Here is a 12,189-nt window from a genome sequence, read left to right as displayed (position 1 = left end):
TTTACTAAGGCCTCTGGCACCCATTCTCTTCTGTGCATTTTTCCTGCCAAGATTCTAGTTCAATCCACAATTACATCATGCCTGGACTATTATAATAAAAATTAACTTTCTTCCCTGACTCTGGTTTCTAATCTCTATACTACCCTGTACTGTATAATTTTGAAGCCCTCACTATGTCCTGGGCACTTTAAGTTCCAACGAGTTAGGACCTCCAGCCACCACAAGGAGAACAGTTCAGTATAGGAGATAATTTTGTAATCTTGAAATTATAGTACTTTGCAACAAGTATAGTTTACGCACAGAATGGGTGGAAAGAATAGCATACTCGATGCTGTTCGAAGAAATCAGTAGAAGCTTCAAGTACTTGATGATTTCTGGAAAGACTGAGAAGTAGCTTATCACAAAATAAGGGATGACAGACCTTCTAGGCAAAGACAACAACAGGCACAAAGGCAAAGGGCTCTGCAGAAACATGGTATCAGAGAAGCAAAGCGGTTCCGTATGGTCAGTGTGGATTAGGAATGGGCCTTGTATATCATATGAAAAAAGTCACACACCTTTCTGTGTCTAATGGGAGAAACAACTGAATTGTTCGAGCTGGGCAATCACGCGACTAGTTTACGTTTTATGATGATTGATCTCTCGGTACTGTAGGAAGTAGTCTGGATGAAGCAAAGCCTGAGTCAGTGAATGAGAGAGCAACGGCAGTAATATGAACCAGCTTGGGCGTTCAGTGGCTCAGCTTTAACAGTGATACTCCCTTCCTCAAAATCCTTCAACTTCCAGTTTGCCTGTGGCATAATGCCCAGGCTCCATATTCCAGTCACTCCATAAATGGCCCCAGCGTCTTCCCGAGCTTATTCTGCACAAACCCTCAACATATAGCCAAACTTTCAGCCTCACTGGATCACTTTCTGCCCCTGGGAAAAGGATCTGTGCTTTCCCAAGCTTTATGGCTTTGTTCGAGTTCTTCTGTATCCTAGATCCAGGTTCTGCAAATGGCAATCTATAGGCTAAACCTGCATTTGTAAGTAAAGTTGTATTGGGATATAGCCATGCCCATTCATCTATGTATTGTCTGCGGCTGCTTTTGTCCTGCAACAGCAAGCTGAGTACTGCAACAGAGCTCTTATGGCCTGCAGAGGCATATTGACTAGCACTGGCCTTTTAAGGAAAAAAATTTGCTGACTCCTGACCTAGACCACCTTTCTCCTTTTTCACCACTATTGCAAGATGGGTAGCTCCTTTAAAGCTCAGCTTAACTTTAGCCTTCTTCACAGAAAGCTTTCCTTTAATCATTCCAGTCAAAAGTGGTCTCTTTGTCTTTCGGATAACTAGAGCAATGCTTCTACTTGAATGTACTGCCTTGTTTTGTATTTCTCTCTTTCTTCCATTCAGGATGTAAGCTTGAGGACAGGATTTTCACCTACTTCTCCAAGTGTCTATCAATTAGTCCACCTAGACATTTGACTAAATATGTAGATGGATTATAATAGATTATATATGATAGAGTATTATATTATAATTGAATATGTGTATATACTCCGTTATGTGTGTAAAACTAGACTTTTAATTCTCATCATGTACCAATTACAATACCAAGTGCATTTCATATGAAATTACATTTAATGCTCCAAAGTACTAAGTGAAAGGAACGTATATGTGATCGACACTTTATAAATGGAGAGAAAAGACTTAGAAAGAAGGAATTTTATGAATTTAAGTGTTAGAAGTGAGGTAAAAATTCATGTCCAAGTGAATTGTGTTTCAAAGTGCACACAATTTAATACAGAAACTGAATTATTGTATTCTTGCAACATACAGCACAGTGCTTTATGCTCCTAGTAGATGTCAGGAAGAAGCCAAAAAAAAAAAAAAAAAGATTAAAAAATCAAATTGTGATATTTTAGCTTTAAAAGTGCAAAAGTGATTTAGATTTTAGGTAACAATGATGTCAGTCTATGCCCATAATTTGAAACAGTAATTTCTTATTCTTGAATCTGCAAATAAATATTTGTTGATTTGCACCGAACCAAATCAATGGAAACCAATTCTACATTGACACACACCTTGAGCACTAGTTCCTTTTAGTCTTAGCAAGCAGGTACAGCATTTCTTGCCTTCACTCCAGCTGAGTTTTACCTTCTTTATACTGTAGTATGATAGAACAAGTGGGTGTTGAGTCCTAAAGACTAGATTTTCAAATTCAAAGTCTAGATTGACCTGTTGTAGATAGTGTGCTTTGTTGTGCAAGTGTATTAGTCTCTCTTAGATTCAGATTCATTATCTATAAAAAATCCAAAACAAAACCAAAATGTCAGGATTGTTTTGAACCTAAACGAGAGCATATATAAAGTGCCTTGTAGCCTGTGCTCAGTATAAGGACATGGTAAGATGCTGCAGAGCTTTAAACCCCAGCATAGATGTTCAGGTGTGAAAGGACAGCACAAAACCCAATGTGATAAAGTTAATATCCATAAAAGAAATTTTGGACCAGAGAAGGAGGAAAGATCTTCATGAAGGGATGAGAACTAAACCAGGATTCAGGTGATAGAGGAAAGGCAAACCTGGGCATGTTATCTTGAACGTCTATCCACTTATAGAGCCACTTGTGTCCCTTCTATATGTGTGTGTTTTTTAACTTACAAGTATATATCAGATAAAACTGATACTGTAGATATTGTGAGGCATTTTCAGAATACTTCATATGTAAAATAGACTTTTTGGAGGGCTCCTGGGTGGCTCAGTAAGTTAAACATCCAACTTCAACTCGGGTCATGATCTCACAGGTCACGCATCGAGCCCTGTGCTGACAGATCAGAGCCTGGAGCCTGCTTTGGATTCTGTGTCCCCTCTCTTCTCTGCCCCTCCTAATCTCTGTCTCTTTCTCTCTCTCTCAAAAATAAATAAACATTAAAAAATTTAAATAGACTTTTGATACACTTCAGAATTAGGTAAAGCCTAGAAAAAAAATCACATACTAGTGTGACAGTTTCTTTTTTAATGTTTAAAAATAGTAAAGATATTAATTACTTTTAAATAGAGAGGCTCCTGGGTGGCTCAGTCGGTTGAGCATTCGACTTCAGCTCAGGTCATGGAATCGTGGTTTGTGAGTTCGAGTCCCGCCTCGTGCTCTGTGCTAACAAATAGCTCAGAGCCTAGAGCCTACTTCAGAACTCACATCATTTGCCTTTCAACATGTTGCTCTTCCTAATACATCACAGTCTTGTCATAGACAAATATCCAAATCTAAATTTGCATGCATTTTTCATCATTTTAACTTTATTTGTATTTGTGAATAATTGAGGTAATATTTAATCAATCCCTGAACTTTGCTGTCATAAAGCTGTAAAAAAGTTTGTGGTGCTATGAGTTACGAATTGCTCTTTTTCCCTGTTTGATAGTTTCTACATCTACTGATAGACCCAAGGTTTCTCAGAATAAGATGACACAATTCTCATAATTCAGGTTCTTACAGAATTTATTGAAAGGGTAAAATAATTTGATTATTTCATAAGTCCTGATTTTATAACTTTAAGAATTCATTTACAAACCTGTGATATTTTTATTTTGATAAAGGGAATAGATATCTACTGTATAAAGGCAGTAATTATACTTTATAAAGAGTCACTTCTGGTCCAGGAAATGCTATTCTCATTTACTGCTGATCCTGGCATGTGAGTATGCCAAAATGTATTGAAAGTCTGAGTGATATCAAGTACTTTGTAAATACTGAAGTCATTTCTCAGCCAAACACCCCCTCTACCTTTTTTTTTTCTATTTTGTTATCATTTGATAGGACTTCTACTTTTTAAAAATATCAGCTCCTGAGTAGTTCATTATTTCTCTAAAAAGGATAAAATTGCTGAATGTTAGTTTTAAACTGTGAGCTTAATAGGAGGAATGCCCATTCCACTTACTGCAATGTAGACCTTTTTCTACTGTTAGATATACTTGCTGTTGCTTTGTTTTCATGGGCACAAACCAAATTATAGAAACATGCAGTTAATTCTAACAAGGCCATTTCTTTGTTAGTCTAAAGGAGAAGACTTTTAAAGACATCCATTTCCTTGCCACTCTCCAACTCTAAAAACAATGGACCATAGCCAGTTTCTGAACCTTCAAGCTTAGCTACTTCTTTTCTAGTTGACCTCTGAGGAATACACAGATAGCTTTCTCTTCATAAAGAAGAGAGAAGGTGTTCTCAGAGGAAACTCCTGCCTGTTAACCAATCTGGTTAGCATCAGAATATCCATGAAAATGTCATACCTCTCCTGACAACAAGAAAGAAAAACATAGCTATATGAGGAATGACAAATGAGAGAATTAGTAAGCAGGAATGTCTCTGTATAAATAATCAGTTCTTTAGTTGTTCTGGGTAGGCGGTGGATGTCAAATACAGTGTTTTGTCTTTAAAAAATAAGATCTTCAACTTATCTTCTCTGGTTTATTATGGTACACAGCAGAAAAGTAATTTTTAGATTCATTTAACAGATGTCCATTTGTGATCCTGGCCACTAACCGCAATATTAGAGCGAGGCCCTGATTTATGCCTTCAGGTTCACTTATTTATAACACAATAGTCTTCTGGGTATATTTTTGGGACTTGCATGATCCAAAAAATCCAGAGATCTTCTGAGGACCTGCTTGAGCTCACTGGACATCTCACAGTAAAGATTGTCAATGTGATACATAAAATTTGAAATATTTATCTTCTAGCCATATTCTTTAATTGTTGTGTGATTGTACTTCTAATGATTTGTTTTTACATTTCTGCCTCAGTTTCTAAATCATAGTGAATAGATGCTACAATATGAACACCAGAAAAAATATGCCCATCTCTGTTCTCTTTAGTTATAGAATCATTGGTGGAAACTCTCAGTTCACCATCAACCCATCCACAGGACAAATCATCACAAGTGCATTGCTAGACAGGGAAACAAAAGAGAATTACACTTTAGTTGTGGTCTCCAGTGATGCTGGATCCCCGGAGCCTCTTTCCAGTTCTGCCAGTGTTCTTGTCACTGTGACTGATGTCAATGACAACCCACCAAGATTTCAACATCACCCATATGTCACACACATCCCGTCTCCTACTCCTCCAGGTAATCAAGCCAACTCTGAGGTGTCATGGATAAATGCAATCTATACATTGGACGTTTTCTATAAATATATTTTTGTTACTTTTATATGAATATTTCTGATACAGCTTAGCTTCATAGATCCTCTAAATTCAACTTGTTTTGACTAACGAAACTGAAGGAATGTTGAATCTTCATAAATGATTTTTTTTTTATTTTAACCCGATTGTGTTTAAGATTTTATAGTTGCTACATCTTTCCTGGTACTGTTTCTTAGTATAATTTGAATATTTTCAAATGATTAAAATAGTCACTTCATAGTCAAGAAGGGTTCTGCCCAGAGATGTAATTTGTTTGTAAATTCCCTGAGAGGAGAGACGTTGTTTCTTTTTTCTTTCTTTCTCTCTTTCTTTCTTCCTTTCTTCCTTTCTTTTTGCCATATGCTATTTCCTGAAACATCTGAGAGGCAGAAAGCATTCAACTATATTTGTGGGTAGAAAATAAAGATTTTATTTTAATCCTTCATAGGTAGGTTTTCAAAAATATTTAATGAGTGAATAATTCTAATGAATTATTATTATTAATATTTTATTCCAGTTTTGACGGATGAAGATTTTCTGTTAGTAAGTTTATGAAGACATTAGTGACCACTTTCATATGACACTATATGCATTTATCTTCCTTCATTTAAATTTACTTTGGTTTCATTTGCTTGTTTGTAAAAAATGGCAAGCTCTCTAAAGAACTGCACAAATAATCTGCCATTTGTAATCTTTGAGATGTGTTTCCAAACAGGAAAATATACAAATATAGGCCCAAATTAATTTGATCTGCTTTGCTTTAAAATACTTTTAATTAGAAGAAAAAGCAAATGGATCCAGGATCTCTTCTCTCAGTGATGTTTGATCTCATATTCACTTGAGAATGTCAGATTGATACCAATTCAAAGTATAAAATGCATAAATTTCTGTGCCAATCTTTTATCAAAAGGAAATGTCAATATCAAAGTCATATATCCCTGATGAAGGCCTGTAGCTGAAATGATGCCGGCAGGCATGATTCTAATTACATCCAGTGTGTGGTGATGCAATATAGCATCCCCTATAAAAAGGGAGTATGTAATGCTTAAGCATCTTTTCCTCATTAGACTTATTATAATTAATAAGAATCACTGGCCTTAATAAAAGACTTTTCGCTTTTGTCACAAACTTTACTGTAGGGTATGAATACAGGTTTGGAAAAGGTTTTTTGAATGAGTACATCAAAAACATGTCCTTATGGCAGTTTTCCTGCGTATTTCTGCTACAATCTGTTTCATTGGCATTCATCCCAAGCACTAACTTTTGGAATCCAAATTGACTCCATTCTTCCTCAGTTCTTATTTCATACTACTTTATAATTGTTCTAATTGATTTGTGAATATATGTATTCATATATGTATATATATTTTGTCTCCATGTGATAATAGATCACAGATAAAAGAATTTTGCCAGAAAATGGTGAATTAAAGAATCACAGTAATTTAAAAAAATGTATTAAAAATATTGTTGACTTGATTACATGTATGGTAATTCAAAGATACTTTAAGACCTAAGAGAGCAGTTATCTTTTTTCATTGGGCAGAAACGTAGCTCTTAGCAGAACTCACATAGTATCATGTTTGTTGAAAGTTGTCTTATGTACAATTTTTCTCCTAGGAACTATAATTCTGAATGATTAGCCATTGCTCTTCACTGTGCTTTTCTCAAAGGCATACTGAAAAGTATTAAATCTAGTAAACCATATGGGTTTTAGTTAGAAAATGGCAGGTCAGCCCCTAAAGACTACCATTAAGTAGATTTGACTTGGGAACTTCAGAGATAATATAGGAGTTACTGTTCTTCCCAGTAATCATGAGAAAATTAAGTTATACTAGGGAGCAATATAATACTTTGTATACATTAATCCACTATCAAATGTTTTGTTTGGGTTCCATGTGATTATAACTGTACGCTCCATCTTTTATAGGTTCCTTCGTCTTTGCGGTTACAGTCACAGATGCTGATATTGGACCCAATTCTGAGCTGCATTATTCTCTTTCCGGCAGAAACTCTGAAAAATTTCACATTGACCCGCTGAGGGGAGCTATTATGGCAGCTGGACCACTAAATGGGGCTTCAGAAGTGACATTTTCTGCACATGTAAAAGACGGTGGCTCATTTCCAAAGACAGATTCTACCACAGTGACTGTTAGGTTTGTGAACAAGGCAGATTTCCCTAAAGTCAGAGCCAAGGAACAGACTTTCATGTTCCCTGAAAACCAGCCAGTCGGCACTCTTGTCACCACCATTACTGGGTCCTCCTTGAGAGGAGAACCTTTGTCCTATTATATTGCAAGTGGGAATCTCGGCAGTACATTCCAAATCGATCAGTTAACAGGGCAAGTGTCCATTAGTCAACCTCTAGATTTTGAAAAGATACAAAAATATGTTATATGGATAGAGGCCAGAGATGGAGGCTTCCCTCCTCTATCCTCTTATGAGAAACTTGACTTAACAGTATTAGATGTCAATGATAACTCCCCAGTTTTTAAGGAAGATCCATTTGTATCTGAAATATTGGAAAACCTCTCCCCTCGAAAAATTCTTACTGTTTCAGCAATGGATAAGGATAGTGGACCCAATGGACAGTTAGATTATGAAATTGTTAATGGCAACAAAGAACATAGTTTCACTATTAATCACGCCACTGGCGAAATTAGAAGCATTCGGTCGTTAGACAGGGAAAAAATATCGCAGTATGTGCTCACCATAAAGTCCTCGGACAAAGGCTCCCCTTCTCAGAGTACCTCAGTAAAAGTCATCATTAACATTTTAGATGAAAATGACAATGCCCCAAGGTTCTCTCAAATATTTAGTGCCTATGTTCCTGAAAATTCCCCTTTAGGATACACAGTTACACGTGTCACAACTTCTGATGAAGACATTGGTGTAAATGCAATCAGTAGATATTCTATAACGGACACAAGTCTTCCATTTACAATTAATCCCAGCACAGGGGATATTGTAATTAGCAGACCTTTAAATAGAGAAGATACGGACCGTTACAGAATCCGAGTTTCCGCACATGATTCTGGGTGGACTGTGAGTACAGATGTCACAATATTTGTGACAGATGTCAATGACAATGCTCCAAGATTTAGCAGACCCTCTTACTATTTAGATTGTCCTGAACTTACTGAAATTGGCTCCAAAGTGACTCAGGTATCTGCAACAGATCCTGATGAGGGATCAAATGGGCAAGTTTTTTATTTTATAAAATCTCAGTCAGAGTATTTCAGGATTAACGCCACCACAGGAGAGATTTTCAATAAACAGGTCTTAAAATACCAAAATGTCAGTGGCACCAGTAATGTGAACATCAACAGACACAGTTTTATAGTGACATCTTCAGATCGAGGTAATCCTTCATTACTCAGTGAGACAACAGTTACCATCAACACAGTGGACAGTAATGACAATGCACCACAGTTTCTTAAAGGTAAATATTTTACTCCGGTCACCAAAAATGTTAAAGTCGGTACGAAGTTAATCAAAGTTACAGCAGTAGATGATAGAGATTTTGGACTGAATTCTGAAGTGGAGTATCTGATTTCTAATGAAAATCATTTCGGAAAATTCAAGTTGGACAACAGTACAGGGTGGATTTCAGTAGCATCTTCCCTGATCTCTGACTTAAATCAAAACTTTGTGATTACTGTCACTGCAAGAGATAAAGGAAACCCTCCGCTTTCATCCCAAGCAACTGTTCAAATAATTGTCACTGAGGAAAACTACCATACGCCCGAGTTCTCTCAAAGTCACATGAGTGCAACCATCCCTGAAAGCCATAGTATTGGGGCCACTGTCAGAACCGTTTCTGCAAGAGACAGAGATGCAGCGATGAATGGCTTAATTAGGTACAGTATTTCTTCAGGAAACGAAGAAGGCATTTTTGCAATCAATTCCTCCACAGGTATATTAACACTAGCCAAAGCTCTTGATTATGAGCTATGCCAGAAACATGAGATGACTATTACTGCAACAGATGGAGGATGGGTTGCAAGAACTGGTTACTGCAGCGTGACTGTAAATGTGATCGATGTGAATGACAATTCTCCAGTATTCTTCCCTGATGAATATTTCCCTACTGTTTTGGAAAATGCCCCAAGTGGAACAACAGTCATCCACCTAAATGCTACAGACGCTGATTCCGGAACCAATGCTGTGATTGCATACACCGTCCAGTCATCTGACAGCGACCTCTTTGTCATTGATCCTAACACAGGAGTCATCACCACTCAAGGCTTCTTGGATTTTGAAACCAAGCAGAGCTACCATCTTACTGTGAAAGCCTTCAATGTCCCTGATGAAGAAAGGTGCAGTTTTGCCACTGTTAATATACAATTAAAAGGCACAAATGAGTACGTGCCTCGCTTTGTTTCCAAACTTTACTATTTTGAAATCTCAGAAGCAGCTCCCAAAGGCACAATTGTTGGAGAAGTGTTTGCCAGCGACCGTGATTTGGGCACCGATGGGGAGGTACACTATTTGATTTTTGGTAACAGTAGGAAGAAGGGTTTCCAGATCAATAAGAAGACTGGGCAGATTTATGTTTCTGGCCTTCTCGATAGGGAAAAAGAAGAGAGGGTATCTTTGAAGGTACTGGCCAAGAATTCTGGCAGCATTAGAGGTGCCGATATAGACGAGGTCACTGTAAATGTCACTGTACTTGATGCCAATGACCCACCCATTTTTAGTTTAAACATCTACAGTGTTCAGATCAGTGAAGGGGTCCCAACTGGAACCCATGTGACATTTGTCAGTGCCTTTGACTCAGACTCTGTCCCCAGCTGGAGCAGGTTTTCTTACTTCATTGGATCAGGGAACGAAAATGGTGCCTTTTCCATTAATCCACAGACGGGACAGATCACTGTCACAGCAGAATTAGACAGAGAAACCCTACCTGTCTATAATCTCACGGTGTTGGCTATTGATTCAGGGACCCCCTCCGCTACAGGAAGTGCCTCCCTGTTAGTGACCCTAGAAGATATAAATGATAATGGACCTATGTTGACCATCAGTGAAGGTGAAGTTATGGAAAACAAACGCCCAGGAACTCTGGTGATGACCCTTCAGTCCACTGATCCTGATCTCCCTCCAAATCAAGGCCCTTTTACCTATTACTTGCTGAGCACAGGTCCTGCCACCAATTATTTTAGTCTGAACACTGCTGGAGTTCTGAGCACAACCAGAGAGATTGACAGAGAACAGATTGCAGACTTCTACCTGTCTGTGATTACTAGGGATTCCGGTGTTCCTCAAATGTCTTCCACAGGAACCGTGCATATCACAGTTATAGACCAAAATGACAATCCTTCACAGTCTCGGACTGTGGAGATATTTGTTAATTATTATGGCAATTTATTTCCTGGTGGGATATTAGGCTCTGTGAAGCCGCAGGATCCGGATGTGTTAGATACCTTCCACTGCTCCCTTACTTCAGGAGTTACAAGCCTGTTCAGTATTCCGAGGGGTACTTGTGATCTGAATTCACAGCCAAGGTCAACAGACGGCACGTTTGATCTCACTGTCCTTAGCAGTGATGGAGTTCACAGCACAGTCACGAGCAATATCCGAGTTTTCTTTGCTGGATTTTCTAATGCTACTGTGGATAACAGCATCCTACTGCGTCTCAGCATTCCAACAGTAAAGGACTTCTTGACTAACCACTACCTTCATTTTCTACGCATTGCCAGTTCCCAACTGACAGGCTTAGGGACTGCTGTGCAACTTTATGGTGCATACGAGGAGAACAATAGAACGTTTCTTTTAGCAGCTGTGAAACGAAACAATAATCAGTATGTGAATCCCAGTGGTGTAGCCACCTTCTTTGAAAGCATCAAAGAGATCCTTCTCCGGCAGAGTGGAGTAAAGGTAGAATCTGTGGATCATGACTCATGTGTTCACGGCCCATGTCAGAATGGAGGGAGCTGTATAAGAAGACTGGCTGTGAGCTCTGTATTAAAGAGCCACGAGAGTCTCCCAGTCATCATTGTGGCAAATGAACCTCTGCAGCCTTTCTTATGCAAGTGTCTGCCAGGTTATGCTGGTAGCTGGTGTGAAATAGATATAGATGAATGCCTTCCATCCCCTTGCCACAATGGTGGGACCTGTCACAATTTAGTGGGAGGATTTTCCTGCAGCTGCCCAGATGGCTTCACTGGCAGGGCCTGTGAGAGAGATGTCAATGAGTGCCTGCCTGGTCCCTGCAAGAACGGTGCTGTCTGCCAAAATGTTCCAGGAAGCTTCAACTGTGTTTGCAAAACTGGATACACAGGTATGACAATGTTTGGCTTTTTCACTAAGGCTTTAGTCATGTCAAGTATAGTAGAAAGCAGTGTGTTTTGTCACTTTTAAATGGTTTTCCATAATCATAGCAAATGCTTTAAGTACTTACTATTGGCCACACTGTTCTAAGGACTTTACCTGTATTTATTTTACTTACTTTTCACGAGAGACCCATGAGGTTGGGATAAATATTTTCCAGTTTATACAGATAGCGAAGCTGAAGGAGAGAGAAGGTAAGTCAGTTTTCTAAGATGACCCAGATTTGTCATAGAGTCAGGTGGTAAGCCTACACAGTTATTTCCAGAGTTTAAGCTCTCAATCTGCTAAATGTCTTGTACAAGAGCAAAAACCATATAATGTCTTCAAATAAGAGTGTTCTCAAGTCTAGGGCATAAGGCCTGGACCATTTGATGTCCTAAATATGTCAACAATGGTTGTTGATTCTTTTATTTTATTGTCATCTTTTTTTTTTTTTTGGTGTATCTTCATCATTTTTATGATCTTTTAAAATCATTGTCATTATTACTGAAATTTGATCCATATTTGAGGGCAGCAAGAGCAATGTGTTAAGATTGAAATTAAAATGCCATGTATTTCTACTAGTCAGGTAGAAGGCATAATACCTGACTTCTCTGGAAAATCACAACAGAACTGAACCACAATTTACCTTGACATTTTAGAAGCATAATAAAACATACAGCAGCAAATATGTTTCACTAGTCTTTGGCATTTTAACAGGG

General features: G+C 38.1%; 1 protein-coding gene across 1 annotated transcript in view; it reads left to right on the top strand.

Annotated features, from left to right (window-relative positions):
- The window catches only part of FAT4 (FAT atypical cadherin 4), a 182,858-nt gene that overhangs the window by 134,728 nt on the left and 35,941 nt on the right, over window positions 1-12,189 (top strand). Inside the window, exons 8-9 of the mRNA XM_058721430.1 lie at window positions 4,855-5,105; window positions 7,089-11,438. Coding sequence (XP_058577413.1) covers window positions 4,855-5,105; window positions 7,089-11,438 — 4,601 coding nt within the window. The remainder of the gene's footprint in view (window positions 1-4,854; window positions 5,106-7,088; window positions 11,439-12,189) is intronic.

This window comes from Neofelis nebulosa, chromosome 3 (genome assembly GCF_028018385.1).
Source record: "Neofelis nebulosa isolate mNeoNeb1 chromosome 3, mNeoNeb1.pri, whole genome shotgun sequence".
In the NCBI taxonomy this organism is placed as follows: Eukaryota; Metazoa; Chordata; class Mammalia; order Carnivora; family Felidae; genus Neofelis; species Neofelis nebulosa.
The sequence above is the reverse complement of the archived record's forward strand: the minus strand, read 5'-3'. Positions and strand labels throughout refer to the sequence as shown.